Source organism: Miscanthus floridulus, chromosome 7 (genome assembly GCF_019320115.1).
Source record: "Miscanthus floridulus cultivar M001 chromosome 7, ASM1932011v1, whole genome shotgun sequence".
NCBI classification, from domain to species: domain Eukaryota; kingdom Viridiplantae; phylum Streptophyta; class Magnoliopsida; order Poales; family Poaceae; genus Miscanthus; species Miscanthus floridulus.
This window is the reverse complement of record NC_089586.1, coordinates 47,279,133-47,302,503: the sequence shown is the minus strand read 5'-3', so window position 1 is coordinate 47,302,503 and position 23,371 is coordinate 47,279,133. Positions and strand designations below refer to the sequence as shown.

The 23,371-nt window shown below is 55.4% G+C and overlaps 1 protein-coding gene across 1 annotated transcript; it reads left to right on the top strand.

Moving 5' to 3' along the window:
- The first annotated feature begins 9,926 nt into the window (after positions 1-9,926).
- LOC136465465 (uncharacterized) lies at positions 9,927-11,968 on the top strand. Its single transcript, XM_066464185.1, has 2 exons — positions 9,927-10,505; positions 11,528-11,968. Exons 1-2 carry the CDS (start codon positions 9,927-9,929, stop codon positions 11,966-11,968), a joined length of 1,020 nt encoding a protein of 339 aa, XP_066320282.1.
- Positions 11,969-23,371: the final 11,403 nt, after the last annotated feature.

Genomic DNA, 23,371 nt, shown 5'->3' with positions numbered 1-23,371 from the left:
GGCTCCGGCTCCACCTGATAGTCACTGTGCATATCACTGTAGAAACACTGTAGCTCGGAGCTGATTGCGGGGGAGTGGGGAGCTGGGCAGCTCCAACTGAGCCCAGTGCAGGGCGGCAGGGAAGCGCACGCCGGATGGGAATCGCGTCGCCTCTAACTGAGCCCGCCGGGGCGACAGGGGAGCAACTGAGACGAGTACGCACGGGGCCAGCGGGAAAGCGGACAAGAGGAGCGGTCTAGCGCAGCGGTGGTGGTGAATCAGTAATGCTTGGTCGAAGACGTGCGTCCGCACCCGACCCGCACGGTGTGATAAACAAGAAAAAAAAGAGGCGAGCGTGGTTGCAGTCAGGGACCACACTCGTCCTTTCCGTGGGTCAGCTCTTGGGATCGGAGCACATGTACCCACTCGCTCAGAGTGGGATGCATACGGCGCGGTATGACTAGAGAGTGCATGGTGAGCAGAGAGAGAGAGAATAGCCCTGAGAGTTCATGAGAGGAGTATGGGACTGTATCTGTATGCGCCATTTACTGCTCCCGTGACCGGTGACCGTGGGCATCGAGCTCCGCGTCGGCGTATGTGTTTCAGGTGTATGTTTCATATGTTTTATTTTGGATGTTGTATATGTTTTATCTGGACGTTGCATATGTTGCAATGGCTATAGATGTATGTTTCAAGTGTGTTTTCCAAATGTTTTAGTTGTTTTATCTGGATGTTGCATATGTTGCAGCGGCTATACATGTATATTGCAAGAATATTTCAAATGTTTTACCTATTTCAGACGTACGTCGTAAGAGTTGTTATGTGGATGTTGCATATGTTGCAGTGGTTATACATATATGTTGTAAACGTATGTTTCATCTTATTTCAATATGTTACAATAGGTGCTGCTCTCCACGTGCTCTGACTCGCGGGCAAGCACACGTTGCACTTGGCGCACCTGCACCACTAGGCGTGGCCCCCCCACGGTGGAGCATGCAACCGACTCAACACATATGCATGCGCGTTCTGCTCCCTCCCTCTCTCCCACGTTGGGGCACGTGCGCTGCTCTCTCTCTCTTGCGTTGAGGTACGCGTGCTGTGATCCTTATCTCTCTAGCATGCAACTGAAATCTCTCTCGCATTGGGGCATGCACACTACTCTCTCTGGGTACACGCGCTATGTTCTCTCTATCTCGTATGCAGCTGGGCGAGCCCACGCACATGCTCTCCCAGGCAAAAGCAACAGGGAGGAGGAGGAGGCATGGGACGCAGCAGTAGTAGCTGGAGGACGCGCGTGGCGCAGCAGCACATGGGTAGGCGCAGCAGCACGCATGAACGTCCGGATGCGCGTATCCATCCAACGTATGGGAAAACGCGAGTGGAAGGCTGCGGTACAGAAAACGCGGCTCCTAACTCAATTATGATTGTTTTGACCGCTCCATTTCTAGACAATCTAAAACAATAAAGGACATTTAAATGGGATTCTCGGTTGTCTTCACCTAGGATCCGATTGTAACCGGTCCAAACACACCCACACACCCATATACTACACGAAGGACTCACTATCTCTCTCTCATCTATTTAGATTCTTCCTAAGGCCTCGTTCGTTTGCTTGGGTTCCGTTCCTGTCTCTAAAACTTTCCAGGCCCGGATACAGTGGATTCAGGTGTGTCACTCGTTCTAGGCCCAGATACACAACCATGAATTAATTGTCACAGAGCTGGTGCAACTGCCATTCGTTTCAACCAGGAATGATTGCATGGTTCCGTTCCTGTTTAGCTGCCCTTTACAGCCACTGCTACTGCAGGTTGTGGCTGGTTTTCTCTAAGCATTCCCTATTGATTAAAAGCAGCATTGTGGTTGTAAAGAGGAACTCAATAGACACAATAATTACAACTTGACGTAAACACTTGTTTGACAACAAATCAAGGTCACTTGTTTGGCAGCAACTTGACAGTATACATTAGCAGCTTGTTTGACAGCAACTTGATAGATAAACATTTATCTACATACATGAAAAGCAAGGGACTGAAATGATGGAGAAGTAGCACAAGTAGCAAACAAAAATAGAGTCTCGATCCAGCTTTCAGTCTTTCAGTCTAGATCAAGACAAATAGAGTTTGAACTGGCAGAAGCAAAAATCTCTTATAGAAGTTACAAGCACTCTATGTGAACACCATAGACCTTAGACCTCCTGCATACTCAAGCCTGGTAGACAAAAAGTTAAACATCAGTTCCAGAAACAGTGACAAATCTGGAAAATGATACTATGCAAGGAAATAGAAATATGATACTATGCAATGATACTACTAGACAGTAAGGAAACAATAAGAATGTCCAGGTTAATATATCTTTAGTTCTTTACCATCAGTTATGCATTGCTAGATGCAGAATAATGAGCAGCGTATGAAACCAAAACCAAGTTCTCAGTCTCAGTTGCTAGAATGCACATGGCCATCTATTGCCAAGAAATTTGAACCCACACTGTGTGCTAATAAGTAGCACGGCATGGATTAACAATGAACATGAAGCATGGATTAACCCACACTGTGTGCTAATAAAACATTCAACAGAAGGACAAGGAACATTCCATTGTTTCATATTTGAGGTACCAGGAACTATGGTATGAAACGTTACCAGTAGTAACAGAAGGACAACCGAAGTAGTTGCATTTTTTATACTAAAAAACAAGATAATGCATTAGTACTCCTTCCATACTAAAAAATGAAGTCGTTTTGGACAGCGACACGGTCTCCAAAGCATAACATTGATTACTTATTTTTATAAATATATTTATCAAAAAGTGATATATGTAATTTTTTGTGAAAGTATTTTTCAAGACAAATCTATACATATGGTTTTCACATTTCCAAACTAAACAACTTAAAAGTTATTCATGATTTATATTCCTAATGTTTGACCCAAGCCTTGTCTAAAACGACTTCATTTTTTAGCATGGAGGGAGTATTTTGTTTCGACAAGGAGACACCATCTAGGCGAGCATATGGTCAAACCAAGAGATGATGCACAGTGTTGTTTCCAGAAGACACTGCTGTATGTGTATATGCCTGAATATAATCTTGATGATGCACTGCACCAGCAAAACCATCTTAGAACATGGCTATCAACCGGTAAAGCTAGCTAGATGGATCACTCCAGTAGGAGTAGTGCACAATCAATGCACCCCCATAACTCAGGAAATCAAATTTAGTAGCAGCTCACACTTCTCCCTCTGCTCTCTATTTTTCCCCAAAATTAGATGAAGCATCCAAGCTACAACAGTCCAGAAGCTAGTAGCTACAACACTACGAGCTCAGATCCGGTCGACCGACCCATGATTCCATCCCTCCCAGGAGCGGCCCACACAAATTAAAGCCCCACCTCCGAGCATCCTCACCGGCAGCAGTAGCTCGCCTGACTAGCTGTGCCATCGTTGTTCCACCAACGTGCACCTCAAGTCAAGAATAAGAAACACGAGGACCGGAGAGGGGAAGGAAGAGGGGGGCGACGCCTTACTGGTGAGAAGGCGGCGGAGAGGGTGGTCGTTGGATGAGAGATGGTCGTCGTCGGTGCTGTGCCGCGCCGTCGCCTCTTTTGCGGCGCCAACTGCACCGTCGCCTCGCGGGGACTCCAGGCTTGGATCCGGAGGGTAAGACACGAGGATCTGATCCGGGTCATGGAATGTGGGGGAAAGGCCAAGCTGGGACGGTTTTCTTTCCAGGCCAGGCCAAAACGAACAACCATTTCAATTTACATCTGGATTGAAAACGGGTCGCAGCAATCCACCCGAAACGGGCCCTGGAACAGGCCAATCCAACACAAACGAACAAGGCCTAAATACATAATACTGCACGAAGGACTCGGTATAGTAAGATATGGCGCTTGCCGTACCTCAGCTCCAGCATGGATACCCCTCGAATCCCCAGCTGGGTGGCTGACGTCCACCATTGCTGATTGGAACCTCTGTTTCACAATCACAGCGCGTCTGAAGAAAGAAGATCAGTAGATGACACTCGACCACTTGTGCTAAGACAATGGTTTATTGTGGGCTTCTACTTGGGCCAACCAGTGTGTATTCCGTAGCCAGCGGCGGATCGAGGAAATATTTTAGGGGGCTGAACAATACTGTTGTTCGATCTTAAGTTTCAGCCACTCCTGCACTATAGAACTTTGTCTAAAAATTTATGGGTACTCCACAGGTATTCCACTACTCCGGTATGGGTAGGGAGCTCCCCCCGTTGGATCCGCCCCTGTCCGTAGCCCAGCCGACGTGCTTTACCAAAATCTGCAGCACGTCAATGCCCTGTTGCCTATCCGCACGTCCCCGCAACACGAAGCGTCAAAGAAGAATCCGTCAACGCCGCAACCACCGATTCGCGAGCCTATCCACGGCGGCACATGTGCAGGTGCGAGTGTGACTGTACCAGCAGACTGCCAGTTGCGCCATCTGTCGACTAGCTGCCGGTCGTCATCGTCACCCGGCAGATGCCAGCCTGTGCCCTCCACACAGCCGAGAGCCTAGCAGGAACTGAATATTCCTTCACTGTACTAGTGTGGTGTTTTGGACCGACCGACCCTCAACCAACTAGTAAATTTGTACTGCGTGTTCCCAGTCTCGGATGGTGATGCAAAGAGACACAAGGTTTATACTGGTTCAGGTAATGAACACCCTACATCCAGTTTGAGAGGTCGATCTTGTATTCCTTGCACCGAAGTGCTCGTAGTAGGGGTTACCAGCAGGGCGAGAGAGGGAACTAGCCCCAGGTCTCTACGTGGAGTGACGTGGATTGCTTGAGATGTTGATCTCAGGTAGCGGAGAAGCTCGAGCGTTCGTCTGTGTGTTCATGCGTGAGTTCGCTTCGTGGGCATAGGCCTCAACGTTCGTCCCCTCTCCTAGAAACGGCCCTGGTCCCTCCCTTTTATAGTTTGAAGGGGGGGGGGACAAGGGTGATACATGCGCTAGCTACACAGCGTCATGCGAATAGAGGCGGCATGTCCGAGCCCTGTAGCCTATTACTGTTGCGGCGTGGGCGACGGAGTGGTCTCGTCCTCGAAGTACTGGGGCGATGCGCCGGTCACATCCGATCCTGTGCGTCGTGGGAGCTCCAGTGTTACCTCGAAGCGGACGTGACGGTCGGCGTGCGGGTCACTGTGTATTGACTGCGCGAGAAGCCGAGGCTCAGTCGGGGCCGAGGCCAAACCATCGTGGGGGTCTCGGTAGACGTCAATCCCGAGATTGCCGAGACCCTGATGTAGATCGCCGAGGCTTGGAGGGAACAGTTGATCTCGTACGCTGATTCCGAGGCTATGGTGACCCGGACTAGACTCCCCATGCCGCGTTGTCTCCGGGGCGGGAGTTACGTGGCACAGTGTAGTGTAGGCGCTGATCGTGGGCACAGCACCGAAACAGTGCCGGTAACCCTGGCCGTGCCTGGTCCTGGTCAGTATGGCGTTGATGTGACTTCCCGTCCCGTCGGCCATTCTGCGGTGTCGAGCCGTCGTCCGGCTGAGATTGCGGGAGTGGTTGATGCATTAATGGGACGCGACGCGCTGTCGGAGAGACTGGTCGAGGCGGAAGCGACGGATTATTGCCGAGCCGGCTTCGAGCGAGGCGGAGAATCGACGTCTCGTCCGAGGCTTTACGCGCGAGGCCTCGGGCGAGACGGAAATTCGGTTCCCCGTCGAGGCCCTCTTTGCAAGGCCTCACGTGAGGCGAAGGTTTGGCAGGCCGCTGAGACCTCCCATGCGAGGCCAGGAGCGGGGTGGAGGGCTAGCGGGCTCGCATGAGGCCGGGGTTTAACAAATGGCTTACCCTTTGGCTCTGTTATTGATGGGGTTTAAGTGATTCTTTTGGTATGCGCTCGGGGTACCCCGTTTTATGGTACCCGATAGTAGCCCCCGAGCCTCAGGGAGAGTGTGAGCGCTCTTCTTGAGGTTTTGACGAGGCTTGACTAGCGGTGGCTCCTGGCAAAATAGTGTTTCATACTTTGAGGCCTCGGTGGGTGCGTGTGAGCGCACCCGCCGGGTGTAGCCCCCGAGGCCCTGGGGGAGTGGATTTATTCCTCCAGGGTCTTTTTCTCACGTTGATCGAGGGATGTTATCGTATTTGCCGAGCCCACAAGTACGAGTTCGGGTCGCGGGGCCTCGGCAAGATCGCAGGAAGAACCCCCGAGCCTCTGCACGGAGCGAGAGGGCGATCAGGAGTCCTCCTGACCTTTTGTGCGACCCTCGCGCTTCCTTTTTGCTCAGAAGGAGGGGTGGAATATGCCAGGCTACCCTCGGTGGGCGCGAGCGGTGACACTTTTGGCGAGCTGTTATCGGGCAAGTCCGAGTGTAGGCCCATGCCTTGTTCGCTAGGGGTCGGCTAGCGGTCCAGAGACGCACTCCAAGAGTACCAGAGGGTTTCTCTAGTGGGTGCCGGGGCCGTTCGCTGGGCCCCGGTGGCTCGGTGCCTCCCTACGGTGGGATCCCATTCGGAGACCTCCCTGCCGGTCTCGGACACGACTTAGAGCGTCCCAAGCGTTTTGTTTGCTTGGGCCTTGGCTCCGTACGGGCTCGCCCATAGTCGTCCCTGACTCTGTTGCCCTGGGGCGGCTGTCGAAACCCTTAGGGGCCTAGCCTTCAAACCCCTAGACTGTAACGGGCTCGATGCCCTTTATCGCGTTTTTCTCGAGTTTCAAGTGCGGGCTGGGGTCGCTTGTCTTTGTCTTGGGTGCAGGAGGAGCCCCCGGGCCTCCGCACGGAGCGAGAGGGCGGTCAGGGGTCCCCTCGACTTTTTTGTTCGACCCTCGCACATCCTTTTTGTTTGGACGGAGGGGTTTTTTGCTGAGCCCACTCATGCGCGAGCCTGGGTCACTGGGTCTCGGCAAAATTGCAGGGAGAGCCCCCGAGCCTCTACACGGAGCAAGAGGGCGATCAGGAGTTCCCCTGGCTTTTTGTACGCCCCTCGCGCGTGAGGGTTTTTTTGTCGAGCCCCCCTCGGGTGCGAGCCTGGGTCGCGGGGTCTCGGCATATCTACAGGAAGAGCTCTCTAGCCTCTGCACAGAGCAAGAGGACCATCAGGAGTTCCCCTGGCTTTTTGAATGACCCTCGCACGTCCTTTTCGCTCAGAAGGAGGGGTTGTTTTGCCGAGCCCCCTCGAATGCGAGCCTAGGTCGCTGGGTCTCGGTAAGGTTGCAGGAAGAGCCCCTTAGCCTCTGCATGGAGCAAGAGGGCCGTCAAGGGTTCCCTTGGCTTTTCGTACGACCCTCGCGCTTCCTTTTCATTCGGAAGGAGGGGTGGAATATGCCAAGTTACCCTCGATGGGCGTGAGCGGTGGCATTTCTGGCGAGCTATTATTGGGTGAGTCCAAGTGGAGGCCCGTGCCTCGTTTGCTAGGGGTCAGCTAGCGGTCTAGAGACGCACTCCAAGAGTATCAGAGGGTTCCTCTAGTGGGTGCCGAGGCCGTTCGCTGGGCCCCGGTGGCTCGGTGCCTCCCTATGGTGGGATCCCATTCAGAGACCTCCCTGCCGGTCTCAGACACAACTTAGGGCATCCCAAGCGTTTCGCTTGCTTGGGCCTCGGCCCCGTGTGGGCTCGCCCGCCGTCGTCCCTAACTCTGTTGCCCTAGGGCGGCTGTCGAAACCCTTAGGGGCCCAGCCTTCGAACCCCTGGACCGTAATGGGCTCGACGCCTAGTTCCTTCCTCTGAAAGGAATAGGGTGGGGGATATCTCCCCCATCGGCTCGACAACGGCTGGCGCGCCTTTTGAGGCGATTTTCTTGGGGAGGCGGAACGACGCCTGCTGCTGCAGTGATCAGACACGACATGGTGTCAGCGGATGGGATGTAACTGTTCCCATGATTAATGAGGAAAAGGTGGGCACGTGGGCGGTAAAATTGGATCGGGATTAACCGCGCCGGATTTGAGGGAAACTTCCCCAATTTCATCGCCCGTCCATTTCAGCTTCATCCTACATAAATATGCAATGAGCCTCGCCCCTCCCCTCCTTACCTTGCCCGCATTAGCTTTGTCGTCTTTGAGCCGTCGCTAGAGGAGAGAGCCCCGGGAGGAAGAAGGGAGAGAGGCGAGGCGGAGAGAGAGAGGGAGAGAGGGACTTACCGCCGTAGTCGAACCCTCCACCGCACTCATGGCCGGCGACATTGTTGTCATCGAGGCAGACCCTTGGGGTCCATCCGACGTCACCATGGAGATGCTTCAGTCGCTCGTCGATGGCGGGCTTCTTCGTCTAGTTACGGACCCCAACAGGCCGGAGTGGATCGCTCCGTCGGGCGAGCCGGAGCCGAGGCCTCGCGACGGTTACGTCATGAGCTTCGTGTCTTTTCACGAGCGCGGCCTCGGCCTTCCGGCGGACCGGTTCATACGGGCGCTCCCGCACTACTACGGCGTGGAGCTCCACAATTTCAACCCCAATTCCATCGTGTAGGCGGCCATTTTCGTCGCTGTCTGCGAGGGGTATCTAGGGATTGCTCCCTATTGGGAGCTGTGGCTCCACCTCTTCCATGCGGGGCACACCACCAAGCCGACGGGTACATCGGGCATGAGGAAGGCGGTGAGGGCCGGCGGCTGCACTCTCCAAGTGCGCCAGGACCGTCAGCACCTCTACATACCGGCCCAGCTTGCGTTGACCAATCGCCGATGGTACACGAGCTGGTTCTATCTTCGCAACGACGACGGTGGACTTCCCCCTACACCGAGCGGATCGTGGGGAGCTGCCCGGAGAGGTGGAAGTACGGCGTCCCAAGGGAGAATCAGCCCAAGCTGCAGCCGCTCCTGGAGGGGCTAGAGAGGCTACAAGACCGTGGCCTTACTGCGGCTATGGTCATGGCCGCCTTCCACTACCGGAGGGTGCTGCCGCTGATGGGTCGGCGGTGGCGCCTGTTCGAGATGAGGCCGGATGAGCCAATCGAGGGCATCCGGATGTCTGCCTCCGCCCTTTCTAACGAGGAAATTCTTCGCCGGGTGAGAGAGACGGTGGAGGCGAAGCTAAGGGGCGGCGGCCTGACCCCCTTCGTGATGCACCCATCGCGGGGGTTCCTCTCACTGGTAAGTCACATGCCGCTGCAGCCCCCGATGCCTCCCCATTTTTCATTGTTTCTTGTTCCCTTACCCGTGTCCGCCGTTTCTGCAGGGGATGAGGGACGTGCGAGCCTCCCCGCTGCCCGTTCCCGAGGACGCGAGGCAGCGGGCGGTCAATCGGGCGCACGCCGAGGCATAGAAAAAGCGGAAGGACGCCAAGGAGGCGAAGCGCACGAAGAAGATCCTCGCGCGCGAGGAACTGGATAAGCGCCACCGGCAGCAAAGGAAGGATGGTCTCCCGTTGGAGGAGTCCCCGTCGCCGTCGCTATCAACGTATGCCTCGGACGGGGATGACGAGGTCGAGATGGGGCGGGGTCCCCTAGACCATCTCCCTGACGTCGGGGAGACGGTGCCCGGGGCGTCGGCAAGCAGCCCAGCGCTCCCAGGGGGAGGAGGAGGAGCTGTCCCGGGGTCGGCAATCGCCCGCCTCGGGGCCGAGGCCGACATGCCCGAGGCGCGGGCGCTGGGAAAGCGTGCCGTCAGCCCGGTGGGCTCAACGGCAATGGTGGAGCAGGTGGCGGCGGGGGTGATGCAACTGCCCCCGCAGAGGACCGAGGGGGTGTCGGGGCCCGTCGAGGACCGGCCGGCGCCGACAGATACAGAGGCCGTGCCCCTGCCGCCGCCGCCGCCTTTATAGATGAGGGTCGCTGTGCCAAAGCGGTTGCAGCCCCGCTCGAGGTAAGCGTATTTTTGGTGGAGCCGCCGCGTTTCTCGTTCGTTCTTTTGTCTCGTGCTGACCCTGTAAGTGTTGTCTTTAGCCGGAAGCGACCCGCGGAGGTGCCTACCTTGGCGCCCCTTAAGGTGCTCAAGGTGAACCCTGGCTCCACTGCCCACTAGCTGGCGGAGGCGCAGGCCACCCTACAACGTGGCATGGCATCGGCGAGGGCCGACCCGAAGGAGTCGGCCACCCAAGGAGGGGCTACCAGCGTGGCCCCAACACAGACGGGGGAGGGAGCGCCTCCGCCCCACGATGGCGAGGCCCGTGAGTTGGATGGGGCCGAGGTGCCCGCAGTTGCCGAGGCCACCACGATCGAGGTCCCCAGGGTCTCGGAGGCTGAGGCGACGGAGGCCAGGGCGCCTAGGACTGCCGATGTCGCAGCAGCGGTGGCCGGAGCCCCCGCGACCACCGAGGCCACGATGGCGGAGGCCGGAGCCCCCGGGACCACCAAGGCCATGATGGCAGAGGCCGAAGCTCCTAGGACTACCGAGGCCGATGTGATTGCGGCGAGGTTGTCGGCCCAAGAAGTGGAGATGAAGGCGGCGGAGGCCTCGGTGGCACCCTTGGTTCAAGGCCCGCCGTCGTCGCGGGAGGGTGCCCGAGAGGTGGAGGTCCATCCGATCTCCTTCGACAATACTTCTCGGGCACAGGAGGTGGTCGACGCCGAGGTGGCCGATGTCGTGGAGCAGCCGGTTCCATCTCCGGGCGAGGGAAGCTCGGCCCTCGTGCGGGTTTGACCCGAGCCCCGCAGGTGGGATCACCCACGTGTCCTGTGGCAGAGCCAGGATGACCCTGAGGGGGAGCCTCTGTTTGCCCTCAAAGACGTGGCCGAGGGCAGGTGCTGGGACACCTTCGAGCGATACCGCCAGCTAGCAGAGTGGTCACTACCAACGGCGCTGTCTGTGGTGGCCGACGATCTGCCTAGAGTCGCCCAGGTTTGCACTTTTTTTTCTTTTGCAGTGTTGTCTTTTTCCGAGTTTTCTTATAGTGAATGCCCCTAGTTCTGCTTACCTAGGAGCTTGAGACCCAGTCCCTCGGGAAGTCAGTCTTTCTCCGGTGGGAGAGAGACGTCTGGGACCAGCTCCAGCGGTAGAAGGGCCTGCTTGCCGGCGCTAACGAACTTCTGGTGGCGCAGAGCGTGGAAGTGGAGGACCTCCGCCTTCGTTGTGCTGATGCAAAGGTCAAGGCAGCTATGGCCTAGGAGCAGGTCTCCCGTTTGGCGGCGCGGGCCAAGGAGTTGGAGGAGGAGCTAACCCGCGTGGCCGGTGAGCGGGACGCCTTCAGGTCCTGGGCTGGAGAAGCCACGGCCTCGGGCAAGGTCCTTGCTGGGCAGCTAGAGGTGGAGCAGAGTGCGCACCAGCTAACAAAAGGCGCCTTGGATGAGGCCCTTACGGTGGCTAAGGCCTCCCGGACCGAGGCTGTGGTCTGGAGGGGAAAGGCCAAGGGTGAGTCCTATTCCCCTCGTTTTATTCGCTTTTCTTGTGTTCGCTCCCTAACTCCCTGGTGTAACGCAGAGCTAGGGAGAGAGGCTTCCAGGGCAGCCGAGGCTGCTCGGGTCGAGGCCCAGCACCTGAAGGAGAAGGCCAAGGCGTCTCGGGCCAAGGCCCAGTGTTGGAAGGAGAAAGCCGAGGCCTCTCAGGTCGAGGCCCGACGCTGGGGGCGGAAGGCCGAGGGTGAGTTCCGTAGACTTCTACCCTTGTTTTGGCTTGTACTCCTTTGCGCTCAACCTTGTTCTGTTGCATTTGGCGTAGAGCTAGAGAAGGAGGTCACCCAGGTAGCCAAGGCCTCCGCCGCAGTGCAGGCGGTGCTTGAAACTGAGATTGGGGAGCATGATGCGCTGAAGAGCGCCACCCGCAACGCCTGCGAGGCCCTGGAAGTCGGGGGGGTCCAGTCAGGAAGCTCTCTTGGGAGCCGCCTGATTGCGTTGAGCGGTCAAGTGGGCGAGCGACTCCGAGGGGCGCTGCATATGGGCGTTAAGCGCGCGCTGGCCATCATCGCTTCGCACTACATTGGCGTTGACCTCCAAGCCATCAGCGATGGCAACGTCCTGCCCGACGATGATGAGGAGGCCGACGAGGTGGTCGTGAAGCTGATGGAGGCGGCGAAGGGCCCTAGCACAGCGCTGGCCAAGCTGTTTGAAAAGGAGGTGGTCCCTCCCCCGCCGTCCGCCGATGCCGAAGGCCCTGAGCCTTGACCTAGGCCCGAGGGGCCATGTAAATAGACTAGGGATTAACTTTGTATCATGACGCTTGTGGCCTTTGAGGCCTTTTTTAAAGTAATCGTTCTTCTTAATCATTTTTCTTGTATTTCCGAGCCTCTGCCCTCTATTGTCTCTGATCAGATGTCTTTTGCAAAAAAAAGCCCCCTTGGAACCTAAGCCGCCCCTTGGGCGAAAGGTGGTGAGGGAGTGTCGTAGCCTAGAGGCGTAGGCTATCTCGCAACTCTACCAGCCTTCTGGCCCTGAGACAGACTTTCGGTCCTTGGGTTTTTCGCAACCGATTCATCAGAGCGTGCTAGAGAGTTTTGGCGTAGGATTTTTTTTCGAAAAACGACTAAAAATGGTGCATGGGACTTAGGGGGGAATCCCCCATCTAGCCCCCGAGGGAGGCTCCATTCTGCAAAAGCAGAGCTGTGTCTCCCTTGTGACGTTATCGTAATGTCGAGGCCTTTGATGGGCTCGCGGGGTTTCTCGAAGAATTAGAACAACTAAAGAACGTTTCTTAATTGTATTTTGAGAAACAATGTATACAATGCTTGGAAATTTAAGGGTAAAAGCAACGTAGCTGTTCTATGTTCCAAGCGTAGGTGAGGATTTCACCCTTCTCGTTGGCTAGCTTGTAGGTCCTAGGCTTCAGTACTTGGGCGATGATGTACGGTCCTTCCCACGGCGGGGTCAGCTTGTGGTGGCCCTTGTTGCTCTGCCTTAGCCTCAGCACTAGGTCGCCTACCTTCAGGTCTCGACTTCGAATGCTTCGGGCCTGATAGTGCCTTAGGGCTTGCTGGTACTTGGCCGAATGTAGTGGTGCCACATCTCAGGCTTCCTCCAGTTGCTCGAGGGCATCTTCGCGGGTGGTGCGGTTGCTTTGCTCGTTGTAGGCCTGTAGCCTCGGGGAACCATATTCCAAGTCAGTGGGGAGGATAGCCTCGGCTCCATAGACCAGGAAGAAAGGTGTGAACCCCATGGCTCGGCTTGGAGTGTTCCTCAGGCTCCAGATGACCGATGGGAGTTCGGCGAGCCATTTCTTGCCAAACTTCTTCAACCGATTGTAAATTCTTGGCTTGAGGCCTTGTAGGATCATGCCGTCAGCACGTTCTACTTGGCCGTTTGTCCTTGGGTGTCCTACGGCCGACTAGGCCACACAGATGTGATGGTCATCACAGAATGTCAGGAATTTTTGGCCGGTGAACTGTGTCCCGTTGTCGGTGATGATGGTGTTCGGAACCCCGAACCTGTGGATGATGTCCATGAAGAACAGCACCGCTTGCTTGGATTTGATTTGATTGATCGGGCGAGCCTCGATCCATTTGGAGAACTTATCAATTGCTACCAGCAGATGGGTGTAGCCCCCGGGGGCCTTCTGCAGAGGCCCGACCATGTTGAGGCCCCACACGGCAAACAGCCATGTAATGGGGATGGTTTTTAGGGCCTAGGCTGGGAGGTGCATCTGTCGCGCGTAGTACTGGCATCCCTCGCAGGAGCGTACTAACTTGGTGGCGTCAGCAACCGCCGTTGGCCAGTAGAACCCTTGGTGGAAGGCATTTCTGATGAGCGTCCGAGGCACCACATGGTGCCCGCAGGCCCCTGCGTGCAAGTCCCAAAGTAGGGCCTAGCCTGCCTCGGTGGTGATGCATCGTTGGAGGATGCCAGATGGACTTTGCCTATACAACTCGCCATTGCAGAGGACGTAAGTTTTGGTTTGTCACACAAGCCGTTGGGCTTTGGTTCTGTCACTAGGAAGCTCTCCTTGAGCGAGCCAATCAAGGAACGGGACTCACCAGTCCATGTCCTGGTCGGTCTAGGGAGTCTCCGTGTTGACTTCCATGACCTCGGGCTCAGCCGAAGGAGTCTCGGCGGCAGGGGGGGCGTCGAGCCTCGTGGAAGGTTCGGCCGGTGGGCCCTCTTCCGCTGCCGAGGCGTAGTTGATGGAAGGCCTATGGAGGTCTCTGGCAAAGACATTCGGGGGGACTGAAGCCCGTGCCGATGCCCTCTTTGCCAGTTCATCTGTGGCCTCATTGTATTTCTGCGCGATGTGGTTGAGTTCAAGACCGTCGAACTTGTCTTCTAGGCGACATACCAACTTGCAGTACGCCTCCATTTTGGGGTCGAGGCAGTTCGACTCCTTCATGACTTGATCGATGATGAGCTGCGAGTCGCCTCGGACGTCGAGACGCTGTACCCCAAGTTCGATGGTGATTTGCAAGCCGTTGACGAGGGCCTTGTACTCGGCTGTGTTGTTGGAGGTGGTGAAGTGGAGCCACACCATGTAGCGCATGTGTACTCCGAGGGGCGAGATGAAGAGCAGACCCGCGCCTGCCCCGGTCTTCATCAGAGACCCGTTGAAGTACATGGTCCAGCACTCTGTCTGAATTTGAGCAGGTGGCAGTTGGGTGTCGATCCACTCAGCCACAAAATCGGCCAAGACCTGAGACTTAATCACTTTACGAGGCGCAAAAGTCAAGGCTTCCCCCATAAGCTCGACGGCCCACTTGGCTATCCTACCCGAGGCCTCCCGGTTATGGATTATCTCTCCCAAGGGGAAAGACGATACCACGGTCACTGGGTGGGACTTGAAGTAGTGACGCAGCTTGTGCCAGGCCAGGACTATGGTGTAGACTAGCTTCTAGATGTGGGGGTAGCGCGTTTTGGTCTTGGAGAGCACTTCGCTGATGAAGTAAACAGGTCGTTGGATGGGTAGAGTGTGCCCTTCTTCCTGCCTCTCCACTACCATGGCCGCGCTGGCCACTTGGGTTGTTGCGGCGACGTAGAGTAAGAGGGCCTCGTCCCTGGCTGGCGGTACTAGGACGGGAGGATTGGTGAGCAGTGCCTTGAGCTTGGCGAGGGCTTCTTCGGCCTCAGGGGTCCAAGAAAAGCGTTCGGATTTCCTCAAGAGGCGGTACAGAGGCAAGCCTTTTTCACCAAGGTGTGAGATGAAGCGGCTTAGGGCAGTAAGGCATCCCATGACCCTCTACACTCCCTTGAGGTCTCGGATTGGTCCCATGCTGGTCACGGCCGAGACCTTCTCCGGGTTGGCCTCGATGCCGCGTTCCGAGACTATGAATCCCAAGAGCATGCCTCGGGGGACTCCGAACACACACTTCTCAGGGTTGAGCTTGATGCCCTTCTCTCTAAGGCATTTGAAGGCTATCTCCAGGTCATCGATGAGATCCCCGGCCCTTCTGGACTTGACCATGATGTCGTCCACATAGGCCTCGACGATTCGCCTAATGTGGTCGCCAAAGACCTAGGTCATGCACCGCTGGTATGTGGCCCATGCGTTTCTGAGGCCGAAAGGCATAGTCACATAGCAGTACATGCCGAATAGGGTGATGAAAGAAGTCACGAGCTGGTCAGACTCTTTCATCTTGATTTGATGGTAACCGGAATACTCATCAAGGAAAGACAGGGTCTCGCATCCTGCAGTGGAGTCAATAATTTGATCGATTCGAGGTAATGGGAAGGGGACTTTCGGACATGCTTTATTCAAACTGGTGTAGTCTACACACATCCTCCACTTCCCACTTTTCTTCTTGACCAACACGGGGTTAGCCAACCACTCTAGATGGGATACTTCCTTGATGAATCCGGCCGCCAAGAGCTTCTGCACCTCCTTGCCAATGGTCCTATGTTTTTCCTCGTCGAATCGGCGTAGGCGCTGCTTCACTAGCCTGGAGCTGGCCCGGATGTCCAAGGCATGCTTAGCGACCTCCCTCGGTATGCCCGGCATGTCCGAGGGACTCCATGTGAACATATTGGCATTCACACGGAGAAAGTTGACGAGCACGGCTTCCTATTTGATGTCGAGAGTGGTGCTGATCCTCAACGCCCGATCATCGGGGCATGCGGGGTCGACTGGGATGAGTTTAACAGCCTCTGTGGGCTCGAAATTCCTGGCTCGATGCTTGGGCTCGGGCAGCTAGCTGTAGAGTTGGTCAAGGTCGACGATGAGGGTCTCAGCCTCCATGAGAGCCTCGGCGTACTCGATGCACTCGATGTCACAGTCGTATGCGTGTTCGTATGTGGACTCAATTGTGATGACGCCGTTGGGACCTGGCATCTTGAGCTTGAGGTAGGTGTAGTTGGGGACTGCCATGAACTTGGCGTAGCACGGCTGCCCTAGGACGGCGTGGTAGGTTCCTGAAAGGTCCTTGTTTGGTTTTGGTAATTGAGTGACAACTTAGGTGGACTAATTGTGTTTATGTGAGATACACAGGTGATTAGTCCACAGGTACATGTGTGTGAGCAACATATGCCATGAAGGTGAAAATGGCTTAGAAATGTTGCAAAGCTCACACATGTGATGATGAAGGAGCTTAAATGCACATGAGACATGACATTGAGTCATGTGATCAAGGTGGAGAAGATCAAGATAAGACTTGGCTTGATGGACCGGTTGCAAGCGTGAAGGGCAAGTCGAAGGCTTTGGAGTGATGGACTACGTGGCGGTGAAGCTTGAGCAAGACTTGGCGCCGATGGACGATGGCAACGGTGAAGAGCAAGTAGAGTCAAGATCGATGAACCAATATGATCATGTGATGATATGAAGTGGATCATATCATTGTTGATCGTGTTGGTGCATGTGTTGCATCGACATTGAAGGAGATGGAATGGAATGCGCAAGGCAAAGGTATAACCTAGGGCATTTCATTTCACCGGTCATAGGTGTGTAGAGAAGTTTATGACCGGGTTTAGGATAGATGGCCGTACTATCAAGAGGGGCAAACTTGTTTGCATATCGGTCATCTAGTGCCACTCGAGTGATCTAACTTTGCATTGTCGCTAGGATCGAGTGGCGTGGCAAGTTGAGTGGCTAACATCCTTTGGGAAATGATTGTGAAAATGCTAACACACATACACATGGTGGTGTACACTTGGTGGTGTTGGCACATTTACAAAGGCGGTGGTGTTTGCAGGGTTGAGATGGGTTTGGGTCCCTCTCTTGCGCCGGATGCAAATTCTTGTGGTTAGCACACTAGAGCAAGGGTGAAGAGAATGGAGAAGATGCCAGCGTCGGTCAAGTGACCGGACGCTGGATCCAAATGCACCGGACGCTGACTGCCTACGTCCGGTCGCACTGACATACGATGACGCAGTAGCTGGAGTGTGACCGGACGCTGGCTGTGTCCGATCGCGTTCGACCGGACGCGTCCGGTCATGCTCGGGAGCTTACTAGAAACGACCGGACGCTGGGGGTTCAGCGTCCGGTCAGTTGAAGCTGCTGCGTTCGGTCAGGTCAAGTGACCGTTGGAATCGGGACACGTGGTCGTCTGCGAGCGACCGGACGCTGAGGTCCAGCGTCCGGTCAACACGACCGGAGCGTCCGATCGGCCCGACCGTTGCCCAGTGAAGGGGTAACGGCTAGTTTAGCCCTTGGGGCTATAAATAGAAGTGGCCTTCGGCCATGGCTAGAGTGGAGCACCAAAGGGGACTTAGTGTCCATGCTTGTGAGTGCTTGGGAGCCCTCCATCACACATATACTTGATAGTGATCATTCGATTGTGTGAGTGAGCGATTCTAGTGCGATTGCATCGTGAGGTTGCATCGAGTGGCACTAGGTGATCGAGTTGCAAGCCGGTGGTGCTTGTTACTCTTGGAGGTTGCCACCTCCTAGACGGCTTGGTGGTGGTCTCCGTCGAAGCCCGCAAGAAGCTTGTGCGGCGCTCCGGAGAAGTGCTTGTGAGGGGTACTTGTGCTCGCCCCACGGGAGTCGCGAAGAGCAACTTTAGTAAAGCGTGTCATTGAGCTACCCTCACTCAAGGGGTAGGTTCTTGCAGCGCCCGACGTGCGGGCTTAGCGGGTGATGCTAATTAGCCGCCGAACCACCAAGTGAGCGGTCGACACAATGGGGACTAGCGTGTTGGCAAACACGTGAACCTCGGGAGAAAAATCATCGTGTCAACTTTGTTATTCCCGTTGGTTTGCATCCCCATTACACAAGCTTGCAATTACTTTTATACATATTAAGCTTGTGTAGTTGCTCTTGTAATTAGATAGCTTGTGTAGCTTGCTAATTACCTTCTTGCTTGTGTAGCATAGAAGTAGCTCCCTTGCGTGGCTAATTTGGTTTTAGTAACCTTGTTAGTCACATTGCTTAGTTTGTGTAGCTAAGTATTTGTGCTCTCTAATTAGGCATTGGTTGCCTTGTTATTGAGCATTGCTAGTGAGCTTAGTTAGCTTTGTGCTTTTGTTTACTAGCATGTGTAGGAGCTCCCTTGTTGCTTAAAGTACTAGTGGCATAGGTTTGTGTAACCTTGCTCCTAGAATTGTTTAGGAGAGCTCTAGCTAGCCTGGCACCTTTGTTGCATAATTGTTATCTTTGCAAGGTGCTAGTGAACATATATAGTGGGGTATAGTCTTGGCTAGACCGATAGTTTTAATTCCGCATTTGTATCGGTTAGCCGACACGATTAAGTTTTAGAAAAGACTATTCACCCCCCCTCTAGTCGCCATCTCGACCCTTCAGTTCCCTTGAACCCAACCACCTCGAAGGTAAGGATCTCCTTGCGGTAGTTGGAGGGGGTGCCGAAGCAAACGGGAAGGTCGATGCGCCCGAGGGATCGCGTGCGTTCCCCTAGCATGATGCCGTGGAAAGGCACGGCGTCACCCCGGAGCCACGACCGGTCGATCTCCAGGAGCTCCAGGGTGTTGGCGTAGAGGATGTTGAGGCCGCTGCCTCCGTCCATCAACACCTTGGTGAGTCAGGTGTTGCCGATGATCGGGTCGACAATGAGTGGGTAATGCCCGGGATTCGGGACATGGTCGGGGTCGTCATCCTGATCAAAGGTGATCGCCTCCCGAGACCAGTCGAGGTATTGGGGAGTGGCTACCCTAACCGAGAAGACCTCTCGGCGTTCCCTCTTTCGTTGGCGTGCCATAAGGCACGCCAAGGGTCCGCCGAAGATCATGAAGGCATTGTGCACCTCGGGGAACCCTTCATCCTTGTCATCGTCCCGGTCGCCGGTGCCCCTCTTCTTGGCGTCGTCGTCGGGGAGCCCGAGCTTGGCGTAATAATGCCGGAGCATGGTGCAATCCTCGAGGGCATGCCTCACCAGGCCCTGGTGGTAAGGGCAGGGCTTCTTCAGCATGTTGTCAAAGAGCCCAGGGCCCCTGGGGCCTCAGGGATTCTTGCGCTCCACGGGCGTGACTAGATCAGCCTCAAGGATCTCCTGCTTCCCTAGGTGACCCTTTTTCTTTTTCTTGGGGAGGCGGGGAGCCGAGGCCTCGGTGGACTCGTCCCTCCACTTCCCCTTGGCGTCGTTGTCGGGGAAGATGGCTCCAACTGCCTCTTCGCCCAAGGCAAAGTTGGTGGCGATGTCAAGGAGCACGGCACGTTCTGGCCTAACTCTCGGACCAAGTATCGGCAAGTGGTGCCGGAGAGGAAAGCCTGGATGATTTCTAAGTCGCCGACGCTGGGCAACTCGGTGCACTGTTTGGAGAAGCGTCGGATGAAGTCTCGAAGAGACTCGTCCGGTTTCTGGTGATAGCTCTTAAGGTCCCAGGAGTTTCTAGGGCACACGTATGTGCCCTAGAAATTCCCGACGAAGATCCTAACCAAGTCGCGCTAGTCATGGATCTGTGAGGGAGGAAGGTGTTCGAGCCAGGCTCGTGCCGAGTCCAACAAGAGCAAGGGGAGGTTGCGGATGATGAGCAGGTCATCGTCCATGCCGCCCAGCTGACACGCTAGGCGGTAATCGGCAAGCCAAAGTTCGGGATTGGTCTCACCGCTATACTTTGTGAGGTTGGCCGGTTGGCTAAATCAGGCTGGAAACTAAGCGCTGCGGATGGTCCTGCTAAAAACTCAGGGGTCGGGCAGTTCAGGAGAGGGGCTGCGGTCCTCCCCACTGTCATAGCGGCCACCGTGGTGTGGATGGTAGCCACGGGCGGGCCCCTCATTGTCGTGGTGTCATCGCCTGCTGACCACCTCATGGTCGTCTCGTGCCTCGCGTCGGTCGTCGAGGCGGTCGTGCAGCAAGGGGACCCTGTTGATTGTCGGCACCCGAGCGGGCTCGGGACGAACCAAGGCCTCCCTATCCTGCCGATGCGGTGCCGAGGGGAGGTCCAAGGCAGCTCCGCACCACCGAGAGGCGGAACTCTCGGCCTGCTGCACCGCGGTGGTCTCGAGGAGATCTCGGAGCTCGCCGCGGACCCGTCGTCCCTCCGTGGTAGAGGGCTCGGGCATCGCGCGCACTAGCATCGCTGCAGCCGCGACATTCTGGATAGCGCGATTGAAGATTGGGGGATGATTGCCCCCTTCGTCGTCGTTGATGCGGTGGTGGACGTCGCGAGCCCGCCGCCGGGCTCCTCCGCTGTCACCGCGGCCCTACTGCTCCTGCTCGAGAGTGTTTTAGAGCTGTTGCAGAAGGAGTCGGTCTTGCTCGACCTTGGCCTAAAGCTCACGGAGCTGCTCCAGGTCCGGGCATCAAAGTTGTCCGAGGGCAAGGTTTTCGTTCCGTGCTGCCGATGGGACAATGCGTGAGGGCATGGCATCGCCCGTTCCCTGGCGAAGCGGAGTATGGTTGCCTGCCCTCTCGTCCTCACCGCCCGTGTTTGGCATCCCGAGTCTGATGTGGAAGCACTCACGAGTGGGATCGTAAGTACCTTCGTTGTCAGAGTCGGAGTAGCCAAAGCAATAGTCACTCGTGGCCAGGAAGCAACGCATGGCTTTAGGGTCGCGAAGCCCAGAGAAATCCGCTCCGACCCACGCCTCGTCCACCTCCGAGGAGTCGGCGTGGGAGTGAGTCGAAGTCGCGGTACCAAAGTCGAGGGCAAAACATTGGTGGTGTCCCGAGGGCTCCACGTGAGTGGAAGCGTAGGCATAAGCATAGGAGGCGGCGGCATTTCTCAACCCGAAGGGGTACGGAGATAGTGCCATCGCTGAGTTATGCTTTACCGGAGCCGGCTCCTCAGGAGGTGGCGGGGCAGAGCTTGGTGACGGGGCATTGCCGCACGCCACCGGCGTCTTTCCCTTGTCCAGGCTCAGGCCAGACAGGTCCCCAACCAGGGACCTTGTGCCAACAGCTGGGCATGGGATATCGGCGGGGCGCGGCGTGTCGCCCTAGGTTCGCGTGGTGTCGGCGTGGCCCCGCTCGCGTCGTGCCTGGCGAGCGCGACGAGAGCGGCCGCCCGAGCGCCGCCTGCGCCGGGCTGTGGGTGCGTGACGTCATCGTCGGCAGGCGGGGCTCGGGGTATGAGGAGTACCATGTCGTACTCGTGCCCTAGAGACATGAACTCTAGGCTCCCAAACCAGACCACCGTGCCGAGACGCAGTGGTCGTACGGGGTCTGCCATCCGGAACTTGTTGGGATGACGAAGCTGACACGCAAACGCCCCTACCTGGTGCGCCAACTGTCGGTGTTTTGGACCGGCCGGCCCTCAACCAACTAGTAAATTTGTACTGCGTGTTCCCAGTCCCGGATGGTGATGCAAAGAGACACAAGGTTTATACTGGTTCGGGTAATGAACACACTACGTCCAGTTTGAGAGGTCGATCTTGTATTCCTTGCACCAAAGTGCTCGTAGTAGGGGGTTACAAGCAGGGCGAGAGAGGGAACTAGCCCCAGGTCTTTACGTGGAGTGGCGTGGATTGCTTGAGATGTTGATCTCAGGCAGCGGGGAAGCTCGAGCGTTCGTTTGTGTGTTCATGCGTGAGTTCGCTGCGTGGGCATAGGCCTCATCGTTCGTCCCCTCTCCTAGAAATGGCCCTAGTCCCTCCCTTTTATAGTTTGAAGGGGGGACAAGGGTGATACATGCGCTAGCTACACGGCGTCGTGCGAATGGAGGCGGCATGTCCGAGCCCTGTAGTCTATTACTGTGGCAGCGTGGGCGACGGAGTGGTCTCGTCCTCGAAGTACTAGGGCGATGCGCCGGTCACATCCGATCCTGTGCGTCGTGGGAGCTCTAGTGTTACCTCGAAGCGGACGTGACGGTCGTCGTGCGGGTCACTGTGTATTGACTGCGCGAGAAGCCGAGGCTCAGTCGGGGCCGAGGCCGAACTATCGTGGGGGTCTCGGCAGACGTCAATCCCGAGATTGCCAAGACCCTGATGTAGATCGCCGAGGCTTGGAGGGAATAGTTGATCTCGTACGCTGATTTCGAGGCTACGGTGACCCAGACTAGACTCCCCATGCCGCGTTGTCTCTGGGGCGGGAGTTACGTGGCACAGTGTAGTGCAGGCGCTGATCGTGGGCACAGCACCGGAACAGTGGCCGGTAAGCCCGGCCGCGCCCGGTCCTGGTCAGTATGGCGTTGATGTGACTTCCCGTCCCATCGGTCATTCTGCGGTGTCGAGCTGTCGTCTGGCTGAGATTGCGGGAGTGGTTGACGCATTAATGGGACGCGACGCGCTGTCGGAGAGACTGGTCGAGGCAGAAGCGACGGATTATTGTCGAGCCGGCTTCGAGCGAGGCGGAGAATCGACATCTCGTCCGAGGCTTTACGCGCGGGGCCTCGGGCGAGACGGAAAATCGGTTCCCCGTCGAGGCCCTCTGTGCAAGGCCTCGCGCGAGGAGGAGGTTTGGCAGGCCGCCGAGACCTCCTGTGTGAGGCCAGGAGCGGGGCGGAGGGCTGGCGGGCTCGGACGAGGTCGGGGTTTAACAAATGGCTTACCCTTTGACTCTGTTATTGATGGGGTGTAAGTGATTCTTTTGGTATGCGCTCGGGGTACCCCGTTTTATGGTACCCGATAACTAGTCTGTTTTCATTTGATTTCTAGTTAATTTATTTATTATTTCTTGTTTCCTTATTTGTTCTTTGCATCTAATATGACGAATATTTTTTTGTCATGATCGAAACATTTGTTACTAAAAGCTAGAACATTTTTCTTTGAGTTAGAAATATTTTTCCTATGAAGCTGGAACATTATTATTTTATTAAGCCAGAACACTTTTTGTGATAATCACAAAACATTTATTCACTTTTGATAGAAAACTTTTATTTTAATGCTTAGACCATAGTTCTTGTGAAGCTATTAACATTTTAGTTAATTATAAGCTAAGAATTTTTTATGAAGCTTTTCATTTATGCTATAACATTTCTTTTTAAGATAAGACAATTTCCTTGTGACGCTTCAACATTTTTTCTCCGAAACATAAGACATATTTTCCTTTCGACCTAGAACATCTTCCTCTGAAGAAAAAACAAAATTATTCTTTAGAAAATGTCATCCATGTATATTCAAGTAGGGCCTTTTTTTCAAAAGATTTTATTACAAGAAAAAAAATAGTGCAATTGAAATTTCCTTGTGACGCTACAACATTTTTTTCTCCGAAACATAAGACATATTTTCCTTTCGACCTAGAACATCTTCCTCTAAAGAAAAAACAAAATTATTCTTTAGAAAATGTCATCCATGTATATTCAAGTAGGGCCTTTTTTTCAAAA

Coding starts and splice junctions, on each gene's coding strand:
- LOC136465465 (XM_066464185.1), top strand. CDS start 9,927: ATGGCATCGGCGAGGGCCGACCCGAAGGAGTCGGCCACCCAAGGAGGG. Junction 10,506..11,527: donor GAAGCTCGGCCCTCGTGCGG/GTTTGACCCGAG, acceptor TTTGGCGTAGAG/CTAGAGAAGGAGGTCACCCA.